The sequence below is a fragment of the Ischnura elegans genome, chromosome 2, assembly GCF_921293095.1.
Source record: "Ischnura elegans chromosome 2, ioIscEleg1.1, whole genome shotgun sequence".
NCBI classification, from domain to species: Eukaryota; Metazoa; Arthropoda; class Insecta; order Odonata; family Coenagrionidae; genus Ischnura; species Ischnura elegans.
Genome location: NC_060247.1, coordinates 36,688,417 through 36,710,283, shown reverse-complemented (window position 1 = coordinate 36,710,283; position 21,867 = coordinate 36,688,417). Strand labels below are relative to the sequence as shown.

The following is a 21,867-nucleotide window of genomic DNA, read 5'->3' as shown; positions in this document are numbered from 1 at the left end:
AGTTATTGTGGGTCAAACTCTACCGTTGCCGACCTTATTATCCCTACGCAATTTCTATTCACGTCCAAGGAATATTCACGCTATTGGCCCACCATGTGAGAGGTAATAAAAACGTTAAAATGTGTGCATTGAAAGTTTTCTTTGCCATTACAATCGAAAATATTTTCATCGCAATAAATAGAATGTAGAGACAACGTTTATTTGTTACTTAAAAAACTATAGCATAGCAGCATTACTCAAGTACCACAGAAATACCTACACACAAAAGGAAATTCACCTTGTATTGATTTTGGCCACAAAATATGCATAAAAACTTTAAGATAAGCTTTATGTGCGAAAGAAGTGATTGGTGTATAACGAAAGGACCTCCTTGCTCAAACTTATTGGCTATGGTTAAATCCCATTTATCAATTGGATAGGCAGGTAGTTATAATAGAGTAAAACCTCATTATATACTTTGAGCTACAAGTTCGAGATACAAAATAATGAAAACCATTCTCATAAATCGCCCAAATTATTGGGTGAAGGCTTTTACGTAAATAAAAACACGTATGCTTAAAATGAAAACTACTTGCACGTCTGCTACCGTGAAAAACTCAGGGTATTAAAGGAAATTTTAGCGTGTTTAAAACTCAAACCACGCAAATTTCCGGAAATCTAGGCATCGGCCTTATACTCGACGTCAATTATTTGAACAAAGAGTATTATCAGGCATAATATGGAGTGACATAACGTCTTACTTAAGTCTTATATATAACCACGACAAACTCGTAAATTTCCACAACAGCAGGTTAAACTATAAAGAATTACCAGCGGTTTCGATACTGTTTTCATCATCGTCAGGGTGCTACGAGCTGCATTGAAAACAGTGGCAGTTAAACATTTTTTGTGGTAAATTGTTACTCTGTCGCATTAAAATATTTATACTTCGGTTGTATTTCCTCATTAGTCAAAAACTATAGCCACACCTACCATAAACCATGTTTCCTACCATATAAATTTATTTCCATTCATCAGATTTCCTTTCTTTTCACTAAGTTACATCATCGCTTCTCATGATCAGGTCACTGTCCATGTGCACCATATGCCTTCCCGTACCCGCCATGTCGATTACTACATTGATTTTTTCATTTCGAAGACTTGGAGTTCACGCTTATCCTTCTTACCTCGAGTTTCCAAAACCACAACATCCGCTTCATAACAAGATCTAAATTTATATGAAAAAATAGGCTCAGGTTTAAATTGGAGGAATTTTTCAACCATGGTTACAGAAAAACACACCAACTTTTGTAATCTTCCACACTTTATTCCCATCCGTCATTCTCAAGATCCTTGGAGCAAGAATTTGAGAGTGACTACCAACTATCATTTGAAACCTGGGTCGGTCTAAGTTTGATCAAAATGTGGAAAATCACAAAAGTCTGTGTCTTCCTCTATCATCGTGATTTAAATTTATACCCAAATGTAAAAACTCACTTGGGGCAAAAGTGGTGGCTTGGCTGAAGGGTCCCGGGTTCAATAACTAAAACCCAGCGATGCTTCATGTACCAAGGAAAGGACGGCTACCCCCCTCATTGTGCGACCTTTGACACGCTAAGCATCGCATTGTTAGTATAGTTACACCAACTCAACTTGTCCTCTTGCGCATGACAGACTCACATCTAATAATCAATTTCATGATGAAATATGCTCCTTTAGAGATGAAGAAGAAGGCCCGGCACAAGAAGGTGAAAACTATTCAATTTTCGCAACATAAAGATAGAATGCACCTCGTCTTTTGCTCACAGATTTATTTTCTTCCCTTTAAAGATGACGACAACAGCAAGAATAATAAACAAACTTTGCAAATAACAGCTGTTACTAATACATCCAAAATCCCCACTAAATAGCTTGCATGGTCAGTTCCATCCTATTTTCACAATTCTTCAAATTTGAATTTTTGGAATGGGCTTCTTCAGTGTATCAGCAATCTAATACTTCCAACAGGAACTGCCTTAATTGTTTCAATCGCTCAAGCACCAGAGCCGCTTAATAAAAAAGCTGACAGATTTAATATCGAGAGTATACTGATTTAGCGAGAATGCAGCGAACAAATACATTTTGTGGATTAAGACTACATGAGAAAACTTTGTGCCTTGAGGTTGGTGGTTGGGATTAAAACTGGGACATGAGGTGATTCTTAAATGAAAAAAATTATACTTCGCAGTATTTTAGGGAAAGGTCGGTGTCGCTGCTTCATTTTAAATGGAGTAATTGGCCGGAAAACTGTGTCCGAGAGAGGCACCGCTGACCATTACGCGGGTGATGCATGTACCCTCTTCCTTTGATGTCGAAAACCCCTTACACTCGCTTATTTCTCGTCACCTCTGCCGTACGTTGACCCGCCAATTAAGCTCACGTGCGCCTGGGGTTCTACATTGCACCGAAAATATGATCCCTGAAGGTCATTTTATTTTTCTTTTGAGCTAAGGTGAGAGGATCCCAGGATGCCTATGAAAGGGAAATTCAGCAGAGTCCGATGGGTTTAGCTTTCACAAAAAATCTTCCTTAATTAAATCCCTCAATATATTTTCCTTTAACCATTCTATATTTAATTACATGTCCTAGACATGCCCATTAAAATTTCACAGGCTAGGAAAATTTTCTACGATTCTTTTATGATGAGAAAAACAAGATTTAAGTAACAACTATATGGAAGGACAAGAACATTATCATCTTGAGACGGCTTTTTTAATATTTAAAAATTAAATTCATGTAATTAAAATCTATGAAATTGTTCAGATCTAAGATGTTTCTTATGAGGCCTTTTCAACGTCCTGAAAACGTGTCGAACCGACAGTGATAGTGGCCGTGTAATAGCACCAACTACCAACCCTTGTTTGCCGAAAATGATTCCTTAGTATGATATTGTTTTACCGATTAAAAGCATCAACTACATGCAAAAATTTGGTTACTAAGATTAATAATTGATCTCAATAATAATTTGTACAAACCTTTATTTTTATTTATAAAGCATTTATGAATAGGAATTCAGAATTGTAGCCAGGGCCTACGATGCTCATTCAACAAATATGTTCTACTTAAGCTGTACATGAGATATTTTTTCACTTTGACCTAGTGAACATATTTTTCGTTGAATATTTTTATCAGTATAACAATTTAACTCGTACTTCCTGGTTAACACGATTTTATAACCTACGAGTTGATCAGTTATCCCGGATAATGGACTTATCTCGAACATATCTCCACAGCTTACTTCCCCACGGCCATTTCTCATTACGCCAGTAGAGGCTAGTGAAGTCGATTACCTATATAAGTATATTACCTACTTATCTAACCCTTAAGCAAATTTAAGAAGCCACTTTGCAACCATATTTGAGGAGAAACTCATATCTGACATAATATTTACAGTTTCTGAATACAATTACTGTAAATGATCGCCACTCTACCTTTGCCAAATAAACAGTTCGTAAAAGCTATTATTGGGAAACATTATAAAATGCTTCTAAGTCAACTAAAGGCCGATACTTTGGTTTTTCAATCGATTGTTTAACCATACGCGGCGAAATTATTTCAGCAGTATTTATATTCACACGGATCTTCTCGGGGAAATATTGAAAACAGAAATATCCATATTTAATAACATAGAAGTGACCACAATTCATCAAATTAGTTTTAACTGCGCATAGAACATTTTTTTATTTGTATATAATAAATTAAACGCAAAGGTTTATGACGGGTAAAAATATAAGCATCTCTCTGCCATGGGGCGAAAAGCGGAAATCGAAAAGTCCTCCAACCGTTAGCAGCGCTGGCGAATGAACGCTCAACTACTATCATTGGCGAGTGGGAATAGTGGTGCCGCAAGAGGCGCTTGCGCACGACACGCGATCTTGCGGCTACTCTGTGAACCAGCAGGACAAGCAAATTGAGAACAGTTTTTCGGCGCGGTTTACGATTGATAAACCCTCCATTCGAAATAAGGGGGCATGCCGCTGGGTTGCGACTGAATGAGATATAGTTAATTAATTATTTACCTTCAATGCACACGTAAAAACATGTAGTCCATCAAAAAATTTACATACATGATTAAAAACGACTAATGGCCAATCGGGAGCATAATTTTCACTCTCATTTAAACTACTTCGTTATTAATGGTTGGCTATAGCTTCCGGTAGTTAAAATACTTTATAATATTTCATCGCAGGCACTTAATATTACTTGAAAAAAAAGAGTATTAACGCGTTCGAACTTCAGTACGCCCTCAACAATCCGGCATTTCACTTCTCTGGCCCCACTAGTACCTACCAAGCTTGGTAATTTCGAGTAGTCTACTTCGCATGTGAGCCTAGCCCAACGCAGAAAGTAGGGGAAGAAGGGCTTACTGAGAGGGGAGCCTCCTAGGGAGGAGTCTAGGGGGACTTGGTACTCAGAGCTCTCGCTCAGCACAAGAGCAGACCGCTTCGTAGCCTCCCCGAAAGGAAAAAAGTTGAGTGGGTGCTACGTAGGGACTTTTGAATCATATAGCATACACCATTGGTTTCCTGCAACTAATATTTGTTCTCCCAACAACCAGCGATGAGTGCTCAGGCAAGCGGCATAAAGACCGCTTCAAGAAATGACCGAGCTGCTCTTAACAAGCTCATATTAGTAATGATGAAGTCAACTCTGAGCTGCTGCGTAGCGATCACATTCAGAGGGCAGAGATCATATTTTCCACAACAGTTGTAGTAGCGCTCTGAGCGCTCATTCCACCTGAATTCCCCCATTGCAATTTCGGGTCTGATGCCTTGTCTACACTACACACTTAACTTAAGTGACTTCACTTAAATATAATCTTAAATGTGGTGCTGTAGCTACACTTGAGCTTTAAGTCGACTTCAGCACCGTGATTGTCTATATCGGGAAACAGTTATGTTGACAGATGAAGGTCTAGGAGAGCAATTAGTGATTCTTTGATCCAAAGCGACTGTTATTTGAAATAAACTTCCGAACTCCGTGAATCAACCATTTTGCATTCAGAAGGTTAAAAGGAAAGACCGATTTCAGTTCCTGAGGGAGCGCTATATGGCGAGAGGTGATGGAGCCAGAGGAATTTAGAATTACTAAGCGTGACTTCGTGGAATGACATATTCATAACGTAAACAAAAACACTTATTGCTAGTCAAATTCCACTGCTTTATTAAAACCATTGATGTTAAATTCAACCATTAATTCCTCCCACGTCCAATGAAATCGCCACATCTTATCTCCCTCGGCATCCCTAGGACTAACATTAAAGCCCTATGCAATAGTTTCAATAACAGTGTGTGGGAAGTTGCATTCGTTTACGTTATTTTCGATTATGACACCATGGAAAATAAACTGTTTTACCGGATCCTCTGCCGTCGTCTCATTGTCAGTCTTAAAATTCCTTAAAACGTTTCTAAGTTTTATAAATCGAGTTTCACCGTGAGCAACAGGCATAGCAATTAGTTTTCACGGAAATAAAACCAACAATAAGATGAGAAACACTACAAAATAAATTCGTCGAATTAATATCCCCAACACTAGAAATTAACTAACGAAATAGAACGCTCAATAACCACATCAGACAATACAGCACAACTTAGAACATAATCAACGGGATGATGTGAGATGGGTATTATGTGCCATTTACAACACATGAAGAGCTTCAACCGTGCGGAAACAGTTGCCTACGCAATTTAAGTTGGGTTCTAAGATGACTTAAGTGGAGGTGTACTTAAATGAAGCTGGTGACACCTACACTACCAACTTAAGTACAGAGCCAACTTCAGTAGTCACTTAAGTTACTAGTGTAGACCCGGCATGAGGGAACGACCCCAGTAACCTATACTCTGTTCATTTTATCTCCGCGAGTGAGCTGGTGTGGCCAAAGCAAGTGGAGATGAGGGGAGGAAAAGTTTCTCGACATGTGACTTTGACTTTGCCAATCAGCAAACAGTAGGCGTGGCCTCAATGAGTCACTATCAGACCTCCGCCGAGTGATCATCGTGAATCTGCTCGTGGAGCTCTGCTGCCATACCTCACGCGTTCTCCTTGTATGTGACTAAGTATGCCACGGGCTTCTGTGAGAGGATTATCCCCAATGCCTTCCAAATGAGTAGGTATATTGTCTCGGCGCCGGGGCCAAAATACCTGTGGCCACCTATGGCTAACTCGTTTTCAGTGACAAATTAAGGCGGCTATGTACACATGGAAAACTTATGTTCCATATTCCTCTCTCTCTCTATCTCGTTACTACCCCTCCCCTATCAGCGGAGCCATCCGAGAGTGTCCGGGTCCTCACGAAAGCTCACCCGCAGACATAAAGTGAGTAGACTATAATACCTATTCTTTCTTCTCTTCAGGACCACGACAGCGGAGATTCATCTAAAGATGACAACTTCACCGAGGAGGACCCTTGGATCAGGCGCCCGACGTACCAAGACCCCGATGGCTTTCGCCAGAGTCCTACTTCTTCTGTGCCTGGGGACCCACGCCCTAGGCCAGACGTTCCAGTACAGCCGGGGTTGGACCAACGGCCGCAAGAGGTCGTTCGCCGAGACGGCGCTGGCCGAGGATGGCCGCAAGGAGGATGCGACCCAGGGACAGGTCCTTCCGGCATCGATCCCAGAAACTGGCTTCCCGGAGGATTTGTCCGTGGGGCCGAGGGGAGCGGAGGGTCGGGAACTGAGCCGCGCGGACCAGGGCCGTCTGGAGGCCTTGCTCGTGGTCCTGGGAGGATCGAAGGAGATGCCTGGAGCGGAGGGGCTGGACATGGAGGCGTTGAGGCAGAAGGCGGCGCAAGTGGCGGCCAACAGACGGAGAGGGGTGAGTATGAGAGGATATTTTCTATTTACACTTGGATAAAATCTTATTATCGTCATAAGTCGAACAATCCTATGATTGGTTTAATGCAGCTCTCCATTCCTCTATCCAATCCGCTAGCCTTTTCATAGGGACATATTTCTTCTCTCTTACATTCTTTATAATCTGTATGATGAAACTAATTCGGGACCGTCCCTCACCCTTCTTCCCTTCCACCTGTCCATCTACGATTGTTTTCATCAGGCCATAATGCCTCATAATGTGGCCAACTTGGTAGTCCTGTCATCGCCAAAAGATTTTTAGACGACTTCTCCTTTCTCCCACCCTTTTTAGCACTTCTTCATTACTTACTCGGTCGATCTATTTTATCTTCAAAATTATTCGGTAGTTTTACATTTCGAATGCTTCCTTTATTGACACAACTGCAGCTGCCAACGTCCAAGCCTCGCTCCGATGGAGAAAAGTTCTCCATTTGTAGCATCTGATGCATTATATCCTTACTTCTATGCTTGTACTCTCAGCTGTAAGAAGATTCTTCTTTTTTTAGATAGCCCTCTTCACCTGCGCAATTCTACTGACCAATTCTTGACCTTGCTGCGTCCATCGTTTGTTATTCGGCTTCCTAGGTAACTCCCTCAACCCTTCAAACTTTTGATTTCGAAGTATAATTTTTGCCTCTGCATTTCGTCAGAGTTTTTTTCCGCGTCAGCTTGTTTGTTGACAACAGTTTCGCTGGCTATCCTGCCAGCGTCTTCAGGTCGAAGGTGTCGGCTGTTGGTTTCTGCCTCGCTTATATACCGTAGGCTGGATGGGAGCTGCTCTCTGATATAGCCTACGGTATATAAGTAGAGGCAGAAACCAACAGCCGACAACTTTGACCTGAAGACGCTGGCAGTATAGCCAGCGAAACTGTTGTCTACAAACAAGCTGACGCGGAAGAAAACCCTGAAGAAATGCAGAGATCAAACCATATCCGCGGAAACCTACGTTCTAACTTTACTTTTTGTCCTAGTTCCTTCTCTTTTGTTGCATACAAGTACCTTAGTCTTCTTTTTATTGATTTTCAGCAGATATATGGTCATGGTCCTTTCCATATTTGTCAGAGACTTCTTCAAATTATTTTATGCCTCAGCTATGACTGCTGCGTCGTCAGAAATTTGCAACAAACTTGGCAATTCCCTTAAGAAAAAACTTTCCTGGTAACCGGCTTCCCTACAGCCGGATCTAGAATTTTCAGGGAACCCGCGAGAATACATGTTTGATGTGTGTTCCGTAAGTTTGTGTTTTGTCAACCTCGTAAATAAAAGAGAGGAAGGGAAGGAAAACGGAGGAGGCGTCGCCGCGATTATGATCCCGACGACGCCTCCGAGGTGAGGACAAGAAAAGAAGGAAGAAGGATGGGATGATATCGCGTCGATATTATGGCGACGCGAGCTACCACTAGTGAAACCACGAATATTACAACTCGAACTACGGACTCGAAATGCTTTGCCATCCACCGCGCGTTTAAATAGGTTTGCAAAAGTCGCCACTCGCATCGTTGACGGACAAAGTGATCAGAGTTTCAGGTGGAAATAAGGTATGATTAGGGGTGCTAACCGAAATTTACATTCATGATAATTTTATCATCAAATTAATAATTCTTCAATTCTATTCCTCGTTATTACAATCATACTTACTGAAAAATATTGGGAAGTGGGTCGCATTCTATTCATCACAGCACCGCGGCTATTTTTTTAAACTGATTAAAATGCGTCCGAAGTGGTAACAGAAATCTGCCTAATATGAGATAGAAGTGGGTCTTCTCTATGCAGTCCTCTTGAGCGAAACCATATTTTCTCTTCCTAGTGAAAGGGAATCTCATTCCATTAGAAGGATGGTCCCGAGATTTAATCAGGGATGCCGACTTACAAAAAAATATTGGGGGGGCCCAAACCGGGGATCTTGTCCCGGGAAATTTTATAAGTAGTGAGTGTTAAGTTTTGTAAGCATTTTAGAAGAGTCATATGGTCAACATTAGAACCCTGATAACTCGAATCTCAATATCTGGAAACTCCGGGGAAAATTGACAAGCCTGACACATTTTTTCCTCACACCCATAATGAATTTTTGAGTGGGCTCGACCCTCCTCAGGCCCCATGGAATCGGCGCCTCTGGATTTAATAGAGATTTGTTTTCGTCACCGTCTAGATATTGCAAGTGGGTGTGTGCGTGATACTGATTGCTATTATCCCGATCAGTTTTCAGAATAAGTGACTGAATCTGAGTGGCTGGCAACGCGATCAGAATTAATTGTGTTTAAAAGGTTTCATATTGAAGAGTCACTGCGAGGGTAATCAGCTCACAAACGCTCCAAATGAAAACTTAACTGAATAAATCCAATCTGTGTTAAGCACATCTCCATCTTCCAGGAACAAAATATACTCGATGGGTTTTCAGGACCAAGTTTTTTTTTAAGAGTAGGTACTTTGAAAATGGAAATTTCTGGGTAAAAATTAAGTACAATTATAATCATGAAAGTGTGCTCCACACAGTAAAGGAAATTGTGATATCTTCCTTCACCACTAGTGGCATCGTAACCGGAATTACTGACTTCAGTACAGTGAAACGCGACGCGACCTACAAGCAAACTATTTTTCAAATTTAAATATACCGGTACTAGCCACGGTGATAAATTTACCGAGTCCGGTATAGTCCTCAAATTTCCACAGCGGCGGGAGACGCCTCGGTTCAAGCACTCGATCGGAAATCAGAAGATCTGAGTTCGAATCCCGGACAAGGCGAATGATTTTTTTCTCTGAGGATTCTTCACACAAACCTTTCATCATTGGCTTTCCGGGCCGATGGCCACTATCTATATTCTTTGATTCTCTTAGCAGTTCACAAATTTTGAAAATTTCAATTGACAAATGAATTCGGGAATCTCAATCCTTTATACTCTGTTCATTTTATCTCTGTGGGTGAGCTGGTGTGGCCAAAGCAAGTGGAGATGAGGGGAGGGAAAGTTTCTCGACATGTGACTTTCCCTTTGCCAATCAGCAAACAGTCGGCGTGGCTTCAGTGAGTCGCTCTCAGACCTCCCCGAGTGAACATCGTGAATCTGCTCGTGGAGCAGTATTGCCAAACCTCACGCGTTCTCTTTGTATGTGACTAAGTGGGCCTTCCACGGGCTTCTGTGAAGGATTATCCCCAATGCCTTCCAAATGAGTAGGTATATCGTCTTAGCGCCGGGGCCAAAATACCTTTGGCCACCTATGACTCGCACGTTTTCAGTGACAAAGTAGAGCGGCTATATATATTTGGCAAAGTTATGTTCGCTCCTCTTCTCTCTCTCGGTACTACCCCTCCCCTATCAGCGAAGCCATCCGAAGGTGTCCGGACTCTCACGAAAGCTCACCCGCAAGCATAAAGTGAATAGACTTTAGTGGTTTACAAAGTGTCCCGGATATCAAAACGTCCGTGGATCTATTCTCGGTCAGGGGGAATTTTTACCAGAGGAAACTAATTTCAATTTCTACGTCGCTGACGCAATAGATTTGAAAAACATCTCATACGAGCTAATAATTGAAGTGTGCACCACACTGTACCTTGAGAGGTGGTATTAATAATAATTTCGCCTTCTCTAAGCACGAATTGAACTGTTTCATCACCTCGAAGATTTAACTTAAGCAGATCTTTAACTAAAACAATTCTTTGCAAGCCTGCGCACTCAGGTAGGATTTTAGACTAAAAGATTGAGCTTTCCTACGAAAAAAAAAACTTTACCTCTACCCTGTGGATGCGGAAAAATTGATAATAATCTGAGTTTCTTTGAAATTTTTTATGCTGTTATCAAACGCGGAACCTGCGGGATGGTAAGGCATAGCTGCAGCCACCTAAAATTCTGATCCCCAAAATCATGATTGATTGATTTGCTCTACTGATAGACTTGGGGATCGAGGTATACTAGATGGTAATCAGTGGCATAGCTAGGAATTTGGTTTGGGGGGTCCTAAACCAGGGGAGGAAATATTTGAAAATAAGGGTACTAAGTAGAGGTTTTTAAACTAATTTTAACACTTTTAATAATCGAAAAAAAACTCAATTTTTTAAAGAAATATTTTGTAAATTTATGATTTTTCAATATTTTGTTTTATTTTATGAGTAAAATAATTTTGTTTTTATATTTCGGGGAGGGGGGCTCTGGACCTCCCCCCCCTGGCTACGCCACTGATGGTAATGTATACTACTAGTATGAGGATTAAGTACGCTGAAGAATGATCCCGGGGGTAGAATTTGGTCAACACCCACAAAAATCCCTAACAATCGTTATGGTTAAACCACTGTCTAGGATTAAAATCACATGTTAAAGTTTATTCCGGGTATTTGGGCCACCGGATTAAAAGAACAGGTTATGAGTAGCGAAAAGTATCCAGGAATAAAGCCCGATTTTAAAATTGCCTCGATGTTTCCAAGGTTTACTGGGAAAACCACTGATTAAATGGATCACACATCGGCGGTATGGACCAAGTACGCACGAGAAGATATGAATTTTTTTTAAACTGGAAACTAATTTTTTACCTTCTCTATCTCTCTCTCAATTTCATTAATTTTGGGAACCTTATTTTCTTTCATAGCCTTTTCCACTGCAACAATTGCATACACACGCTGCCATTTGTAGAGGCTTAAAGAAATATATATTAATTTTAATTTAATCTCAAATTTTAAGAAAAGTGCATATAAAATTGGAATTTTTATAGTTATCATTGTAATTATAGATAAAAAAACAAAAATTTTTTAATTCTTAAAATTTTCTCTACATTTCCAAGTCAAGGTATGCGTATTTGCCTAAAGCTTTGTATATATGGGGCAATTGCTCCATCGGGTCAAAATATACCGGTAAAAATATTTCCGATTACTCAGAGTGTATTGAACATGTCTGATATCAACACTCAGCCAGCACTATAACCATCAGTCAGTTTTTCTTGAGTTAATTCTTTTTCTTAAAATATTTTCAGGCTTGGAGGCGGAGCTCCCTGAACGAGATCTTTCTGAGACGGCGAAGGCGGAGGTCCGTCGAGACGCAGACTTCACGCGTCAATTAAATATCAGCCAACCCGGGCAAAGAGAGGCTGCCCGAGTCGACGGCAGCCGAAAGGACACCTTTGTAGTAGTTTCTGATCCCCAAAAAAGGTCTCCTTCCTCGGATATGCCGAGAAATCCTTCTTTCACCAACTCCGCACACAATGAACCGCCCCCAGAAACTCTTAGTCCAATAGAGCCCAATAATAACCCACTCCAAAGAAACCAACCTTGCGAGAAATCGTCGATCGAAGAAGATCATGCCACACGAAAACATCCAGAATTTCCCTGTATGAGCCCTTTGCGATCTTCCATTCTCGAAATTAATTCACAAACCATGATCAGCTGTAGCCCATCTGCAATGGAGTTAATTTCAGGGGATGGAGCTGCATCCGAAAACGATAAAGCAACACCTCCTCAACCATCGAAGCCATTTCAGGGTGAAGAGACAACTCTGGAAGCGGAAACTGAATCAGATTGCGGAATGGATGGAACCGATGCAAGCAAAGGAAATCCTACCTTCCAGGAAGAAACATTTATGCAACAATTAGCTCAAGAAACCAATTCCACTGTCGGTGACATCAACGACACAGCAGTATCGTCACACTCACGGCAACGTGAAGAAGGCAACACCACCAATACGGAACACACAAATGGACACCAATGGATGACTGACGCCGGAATCCTCGAAGAGACCGTATATGAAGGGACCGTAAGTGAGTTCCTCGCTAGATTTTTACACGATGAACCATACCACGGCTGTGCTCACCGCCATGACGAAACGAATGTCGCAGCGCAAAAAGCTGCCCGGTGCTCACACGCAAGACCAAACCGGAATAATGATTCATTTGGGCGTGAGTCAGCAAGGCAGTCGCACCAAACTCCAACAAATAGTGCGCCATCCGCAATGACGATACGTGGAACGATACAATACCTTTCCGAAACGGGTGAACTACTGGCTGAAGAGGAATTTATGGAGGGGCAGGATCCTGCCCGACCACGTCCAAGTGCCTCATGTGACCCGAACAACGAACAGAGTCACAATGGCGAGGAGAGTGATTGCACCGTGAATATGCTCATGTATCCGATTTGCGAGGAGGAAGTTAGTCAGTTGAGGAATGGAGAGAGGACACGGAGACGCTCGCGTCCCACTTCCGACAGGCGTCACAACCATCGAAGAGGAAGGTCAACCATCGGGAGATCTGTTCAAAGACACATCCAGGCCTCACTCCGGGGTCTAAACTTTTCGCTGAGGGATTACTATTTGAGGTTAATGACCAATGGACGAGTTCACAGGATGTACAGGAACGCAGGGCAGCAAGGTCCTACGGGCAGGGTAAGTGGGCTCCCAGCCCAACGAGAAGCTCCAAGCCCACCATCAGGCTCGCAAATATATGTGCCCCCGATGGGTGCAGCAACCTCCACTCGATCAGATCAAGAAGAAGGCGGTGGTAGTCGCCAAGCTACTGCTCAGCCAAGTCCATCATGCCCCGGCGGGGAAGCTACGCCTGGAGTAAGACCAGCTTCTGCCGATATGATTGAACCGGGTAGGGAATTTCCAAATGGGTCAGGAGGCGAACACCACTGTCACGGAGAAAACCGTCGAATTGAGAGGTTTATGTTTCGTGTGGAAATAAATGTACCGCAAGGAATTACAGATATCCTTCCGACGCCTGAATCTCCGCCTGAAAACACTCCGGAATCAGCTGCCGATTCAGGTATTTTATCCCCAGAGGCTGACTATCAGGATGATTATCAGGATGATTATGTGGATACTTATCAGGATGATTTTCAGGATGATTATCAGGATGATTTTCAGGATGATTATCAGGATGATTTTCAGGATGATTATCAGGATGCCTCAGGCGGTGATCAAGCTCAGCAGAGTCAAGCTGAGAACAAGGAAAAAATGATGGATGTAGACAATACTGAGATGGCAGATCCTTCGGAAGAAGATGGGGCACCTCAACGCTAATCAAAATTTCCAATGCCAAGGGTTTCTGATCTGTTCAGGGAAGCCTGGCTATTTTGAATCCTATCCTAAATTCCGGTTATTGGCTCTGGAGAAAGTAATTTGAAGATTTAATTAAAATGGCGAGTGAGAAATCATGCAATCCACCAACGCATGTCGTCCGAATTCGTAGTACTAAATGGGAACGAAGTCAACGTTCTTGGTCTTTTTTTTACAAATTTTGAACAGATCCTGAGGAAACCTAGTCACTTTATATGGTCTTGCGTATAACGTTATTTGACATTATAATATTGATTCAAAAACCCATACGCCTCATTAATTCACCGTAACTTCCGAAAATTTCTCACGCCCACTTGGTATAATTACATTTTTCTTACCAGTTTTTTCTTAGAACTTTTCAATAATATTTTCACTCAGTTTCAAAATTTTTTGAGTTCACTAACAGACCCGAGCAAAATTTCATGATATTGACCTTCAGTACGGTAGGGAAAAGTGCCAAAAGTTAAAGCACTAGCCTCAAATATTGACGTATAAGTTGCTGGAAATATTGCCATTCTTTGGCCATAAAAGAAGCAATTAAGATCGGTACAGAAAGCAGCTGGAGGGTGCAAAAGGGGAGTGCGACCTAAAAAAATCCTCAAGATCACGTGACAGTTGAATTAACAACCACAAGGATCACTTCTGACTTATCAGGAATCGTGACGAAACCGCCATCATTGAAAACATAGTTGTAAAAGATTTTTTCATTAGGTTGACAGTTAATTATTATCCGTTCCGATTAGCAAAACTCAAAATAGCGTACGAATATTACGAATAAAAAACACATTTAACTTCCAGTAAAACCAATAACTAGCACATCATAAGATTTGCGATGCAGGGACAACAGCATTCAATGATAGAAAGAGATTAAATCTGGAAAACTCAATTTACGTTTTCACAAATAATTGAATAACTGTGCCTACCCCGCTACATTTAAAATTTAAGCTGGACTAAGCTGTATTTTGGATTAAACTCTAATACTCATATTACTACCTCATGTATTGATTTGAAAATATTTTCTGATATAGCATGGCAGCACAGTATCAGTGTGATAAGCGAAAAAAGCATAATATGACGCTATGTCAATCAGGTTCGACGTGCATTTAAAACCTTTTTCCTACTTATGGGCATTGAAATATTTCAATGGTGGTCGGAATCTTGACGGGATAAAACAACAAAAATCAAACCTGGATCAACTTCGGAAATTCTGTTTCCTGATCATTTATTTTAAATTACGAGATATTATCCTTCTTGTACTCAGCAGTATTTTGATTTTGAAACACCAATGTTGATATTTTACTTATGACTGGCCATGCATTAGCCAGATAAATTTTTATTGTGTTTAGTTATGTAGAGTAAGGTTTAGTATGATATTAATAGTTAGCGCTAGATTTTAAATGTGTTGCTCAATTTATCTGGATCAAATGATCTTAATTTTCAAGGGACTTACATAGATATTTTAAGGTTGTTTCATTAGATGAAAACTCTCGCCGTAATGATCTATGGTATATATTTCATTCATGTTTTGGTTGAAGGTAATGCATACGTGGGCGGGCATTCTTTCATGCTTTTTATTACCAATTTAGTATTTTTATGAATGATTGGGGATGGACATACACCGTTAATACGGATGGCATATTTGAAGTCACTATGCAATTATATTGACATTGAATTATATCTCTTTTAGACGTAGTCAATAAATTGCAAAGCATAAAATGTTAGGTAGATCAAGATGTGCAATGACTTTGTGACGAACTACACTCAGCTGAATTGCTCAGAAGGAATTCATAACGGTTGTCTCTCTCATATCCAACTCATGATATTACATAATATCTTGTTAAAGCGGATGCCATTCTCACTTGAGTATTCATCTTAAAAATTTCTTGGGGTAGATGAAATCTCTTGAAGAGTTCGAGTTGCCAGGAAGTTACTTTCCTACACGTTAGCCGCAGATTGTTTTAAATGTGGTAATTTTTAAGACCATTAGCATCATCATAATGTTATTTCATGGAATATTACAAAATATATTCTTAAAATGCTCACAACTTACTATATTTTGTTCACAATAACCAATATTCTCTATAATTTTTATTAAAAAAAACAATGCAAAACTAAAAGTATTCTGTATCAGTATTGAATAAATGATCCGATGACATTCAATTAATTTAACTCAACTCAACTTAGGAGTTGAAGTTGCTTGAATTCCACATCAGTTAAGTCATATATCGCTTCCATACATTCAATGCTTGATATCCGTGTCGACATCAATTAAACTCAGGAATATTACACTTCAGAAACATTCTAATTGTGACTAATATAAATAGTTTTCTTTCATATTGCTTTCGTTTCACATCTTCCGACTTTTTTTAGATAATATATCCCGGAAAGAATTCGTCCAACAGTGGCGATGAACTGCGGAGAGTGTCGAAATAACTATTCATTAAGTGGGAAGGATTTATTCAATTGATGTTGTATAAAAGCACCTAGAGTGTAAATTTCGATGCGGAGGCTTGGTGCCACAGCGTAGCTATCATTCTTTGCTGCCAGCATGATGATAACCGTTATGATTCTTTAGATGGATGATGATATGAAAATACTCACATGAGAATACATCCATAAGTGACAAGATATTGATGTAATTTCAACATTTCTCTCCTCAGGCATTCATAAAACTTTCAGAGTTAAGATATTGTCTAAATTAAAACGTGATTCATCAAGACTCGAGTTAATGCCGATGTGCCCACCCAATCATGTTTTGATACGCTTATTTTGAACTTGTGAATTTTAATTGTCTTTTACTTTATTGATATTAGTGTTTTGTAATAATTTTGACTTGATTGTGTTAAGAAGAAGAATTATTTTGAATTTATTATTGAAATTCCCACACATTGATATCTTAAAAGACTTATTTTGAACTTGTGCATTTTAATTGTCTTCCACTTGATTGATATTTGTGATTTGTATGAATTTTAACTTGAAAGTATTATAATAATTTTGTTTCATCATATTACGCTTAAGCTTACTTTTTAATGTTATTTGTGATACTTGCAGCTTTACTACATTTAACTAGGTGTAAGAAGACTTCAGGGCATATTGTATTTTTAGTTAAATTTGTTTCAAGGACAAAAAATCACAATCTCCATTTTGTAACAACTTTCGTAAGATTTTAAATCTCGTATCTTTGCCATGTGACTGACTGTAAAAAAAATGAGATCTAAGGATTAGAATATCAATACTTAACCATAAAATTGCTGAAATGAATACCTATTCATTTTAAAATTCAATGTCAGAACTTCAGTTCTAAAACTCTTTACATGGGTTTGGAAATTGTATTCAGGCGAGGTCCGATTGGTCAAACTAAAAAGGTACTGATAGATACTGATACGTTGGAAATATTTGTCGTTGAAGTAGTATGATCATGGAGATTGTTTGTGGGTGAAACATATGTGTGTTAAATTGACTTGACATTTGTGGCGCGACTTTTGTTTAGAAATAAAAGTCTTAGGGAAATGCACTGATCGGCCTCCAGGAGGAGAATATGATCTTCTTCGATTTCATCAATAGCCAATAATTAATTTTCAGATGTGAGTAGCTTAAGTGTATTACCTGTTTTATTGAATAAATAAAATGTAAAATGTGTGACATGAATATTGATTTCGATATTTATTCTCATATATTGCATTATCCTCAATATGCGCATGCTAAATAGCAAAACTTCGTAATAGCTCATGCGACTTTACCTTTGAAGTAAAATATCCTCACTCCTGAGTTCATTCATCGAGCGTCTCAACTTCAGCTGCAACGGTAAGTTTCAAGGAAGACTACCATGCACCCAAGGGAATGAGTGAATCCAAATATATTTTTTATACGAAATATGGTGGATAACATGTTTGGGTTGGTAGTAGTGGTAAAATTAATACTGTAGGGTGTATCGGCGGCTGAGGCCATTTTGCACCACTAACTGACTGGAAAAGATAAATAATAATAATCACAATAATAAAAAAAACAAGTCCAATCTTAAAATTTGATTGGAAAACTTTTAAAAGGAGTGGTAATTATATTTTAGTAATTATTCTTTCAATGTTCATATCATTACACAATTGATATGATTTTAGATCTCTTACCTTTCCCTAATGACATCATCATCATCCTAATGACAGATTAAGAAAAATAAGATCTAAGGATTAGAACATCAATGTCAAATCATAAAATAACTGAAATTAATCCCTATTTTATTTAAAAATAAATGGTAGAACTTCAGTTCTGAAACTCTTGTCCTCATGCTTGGAGCAACAATAAGGTTGATAAGATGCATGGGACCTCAACTACAAGTTGGTATTGGATAGCTCTGAGATTCAGTCAGGTCTTGGTGAGTGAGAATTGCTCTTTCTTCCGACTCCAATTTCATCCTCACACCGGCCGTAGTTGGGCGTTTACGTAATTGCCACCTTCAACCGGAAGCTGAAAAATTGCTTCTATACCAGAGGAAAGACGAGAAATAATTTTTGCCGCTAAAATAAAAGAAATTAGCAATTCTGAAATCATGGGACCACCACGGTTGTTAGCTGGTGGGTATGAGATACGGAAGAAATTGCACCCTTGAAAAAGAAATACGTTCCCAAAAGTGACTGTACGTTCCGGGAACTTGTATGCAAGGGAAAGCGATTCCTTCCTTCGCAACAACGGCGAATGTCCTCATGCAACTGGGCAAATAAATGGCGAGGGACACCATGATTAGGGGTCGTTTGTATAAAATGGACATGCTTCTGGCATGGGTTACTTTTTACACCAACTTCCTCTGGAACATTATTCGCCAAAACCAGCCATCAGCCAATCCTGTAATGTATACTAAACCCCCAAATAGCGCATCGCTTTGTTTACACATATAACCACGGAATAATCTTCCTAATCATTCCTCACTGATCGACCCGAAGTCGCATTGCAATCAAGATTTTTTGTTTTCTAAAATTTTATTCAAAGGGCATAATTTTCTTTAATTTCCTGGAGATATTTGGGAGGGAAGCCTTTTTTCCACGGTGTGAACCGTCGAAACTACCATAAACAATTTTAAATTTTCGCTCATTCAAATTACGGGAAAAGAAACGTTTATAGCACCACTGGACTTTCATGGTAATTATCTATCCCTGTTTTACGATTTTGGAAATAACATCCGCCAAATAGGTGTGTTAATAGCATATTTACATTCCTATCTGCATGCTTTACTCATTTTTCACAAGAAACAGATGGTGGATATCCTACCTTTAGAAAAAACACCGGACAATGAAAAAAAACGCCCTACTTAGTACAAAGGTATAGCATCTGGACATTTTATATTCCACTGCAACTCTCAAACACATTAAAAAAGAAACGGAGAAATACTGTTAACATAATTTGATGGTAACTTATTCCTTTGCTCATAGTCCAGCGAGGTACCGTGGACTGGGGTAACTTTGACCTAACTTTTCATTATTTCCTGGAAACAAACAAACGTATCTAATTTTAAAATTAATAAACGATGTATGTAAAGGTTACAATTATAGACAGATCATATACCTCCAATTAAAGGCTGTGGCTGAACCTCTAACTGTTTAAAAAATATAAGGATTTTTTAAAATTTGGGCCAAAGTTGAATTGGGGGAACTTAGGCTAAATATAATAAAGGCATACGAATTTAGTTCTTAAACATGAGATAGAGTAAAGATACCCCACACAAAATATCTCTTATTACATCGTTTTCAAGTGCTCCTGCCTGTAAATGTTATTTATCCGGGTAAAAGGGAAAAATTAAAGACACAATTTATGCTAGAAAAATCGCATTATTTTGCAATGTTTCAATGCAGATATAAACAGTTAATGTTAAAAATTCCCTTTATTCTATAGAACTAAAACCAAAACTGATTCAGGGGTGAAGCCAGTGCTGCTGCCTGCCGACTCATGAAAGTGCTGAATCGATAACTCAATGCAAATGGAAAAAATAAAGAATAAGAGACTGAATCTCTTTACATGTCCGGGCCAAAGTTACCCCTATCGACCGTGGGTACAAAGTTCTAGAGGTAATGTCATCAATGACTCGTGATTACATCAAAGCGGGTTCATAGGGAAATCAGGGGCTGATTGTAGAATGTTTATCCCTATGCTATCATGGTTTATTTTATACTCACCCTTTTCTACTTAACACAATAGTTTATGTACAACGAAACCGTCAGCATGATTCCTCAAATTCATGGCATTCCTTGACACTGATGATAGCGTTGAAATTTACGGAAGAAGGAAATGCTGAATCCGTTTATTCATATCAAAGTTCAAAATTAGACACTAAATACGTACACGTTTGCATACAATTCAAGGGGAGCAGGTTTAAATAAAATCCATGGAACAAGGCGATCCATGTAAAACGTAAGAGTGAACATTTACAATGCCATCATCAGTATACCCCATGTATCCACATTAAAGTTTTAAAATAAAAATTATTTCTGCTTAGTAAACATATCACTTTAGGGAAAAAAACTTGGAAATGTTCTTCTTACAATTTATTCGAAATATTCGATAAAGGAATGGCCATTTTGAAGGCTTTTATCTACTGCCATCCTATTGAGATGACTGTGACAATAAATAAGATGAGTTCATTTGTCATAAAGTCTTAACGAGCCATAGAATAATGTAGTATTAATCAATAATCTTGTAAAATATACCCATGAAGGGAAAGCATCCGAAAAACTTCAGTCACGACGAACTTACGGAAAAGAGATAGCATAATTTTAAGTAGCTTAGAAATACTCCAATATTTTAGGCATTTTTATTTATAAGGTTTCATAAGTACGTTTTCACCAGCATTGCGAGGTTAATATCCTTGCTATTCAACCAGCAACAAATATATCTACTCATAAAACGCGCTTTCTGAGAACAAGCCCGCAGTCATCGTAGTTATAAATTTCGCCGCTTGGGGGAGAACGTTACGAGACAAGCCCGAAGCTCTCGCTGGCTCACAAGATGCATATACAGATGGCAGCAGCTGCTGAAGGAAAATATCAAGGGAGTTTCCGAATGGTACTTCAATGAAGGAGGAAAAACTTCATTTCGCTGTCATTCAGGCAACAAAGGTTGCAGACTCACCGTGATAAAATAATCCATCGAATGACGAATTTGTCTGTATCTGTGACGGGTCCTTTTAATTGTAGCTGGTTCGTTACATTATTATTAGCTTAGGGATAAAAATTTCCATTTTAAATATAAATTTTAATTACAAGAAAAAAAACGAGTTAATTTCATGAAGTATAGGGACGTAATGATTTTGAACTGCCAAATAAAAATTTACAAAAATCGGACGAAATGAAGCTATAAAGTAAATGGCTGGCGTAGCAAACGGAAGGGAGGTTACCTACATGGTTGGGAATGGAGAAAATTTGATTTGTAAAAATGTAGCGTCAGGGACAAAAAAAAGGTTTATTTATTTATAATGTGTTTCAAAGAATTAAGTGACCCTTTCGATTTAATATCAAATCAATGATGTTATGGGAGATCAAGTGAAGCACGAAGAGGTAATGACTGCAGTTAAACAAAAAAATTGAATCCACAAGAATCATAGTCATCTCTAGTATTAGGAGTTTCAAGAGAGAGAATGACCGTAGGTACACCATCGGAAAAATACTGTAATTACTCCTTAGAACTCCTTAGAAGAAATAGTAAACTCCGAATGAACGAATGAAATTAAAGCTGACTAAATCTAGGTATGATATAGAGTTTTATGCCAAAACTCTATATTTCCAAAACACATTCTTTAGTGGAATAAAAAATGATGGAGTTTATGATGTTTAGAGTCGCAGATAACACGTTAATGAGATGCTTATTGTCAGTGCTCACGGTTTAATACTGACAATTGGTTAGAATTAATCCTTAATAGTGCTGCTTCTCCGCCGAACCGCTTAGTCACCAATAAAAGAAGTTGGGATTAAAAGAAAATTGTT

General features: G+C 39.1%; 1 protein-coding gene across 1 annotated transcript in view; it reads left to right on the top strand.

Annotated features, from left to right (window-relative positions):
- Positions 1-17,551, top strand: part of LOC124153611 — a 50,040-nt gene extending 32,489 nt beyond the window's left edge. The window contains exons 2-3 of the mRNA XM_046526894.1: positions 6,372-6,834; positions 11,829-17,551. Of these exons, the coding sequence (XP_046382850.1) occupies positions 6,372-6,834; positions 11,829-13,867 (2,502 nt within the window). The 3' untranslated portion in view covers positions 13,868-17,551. The remainder of the gene's footprint in view (positions 1-6,371; positions 6,835-11,828) is intronic.
- The last annotated feature ends 4,316 nt before the right edge of the window (positions 17,552-21,867 follow it).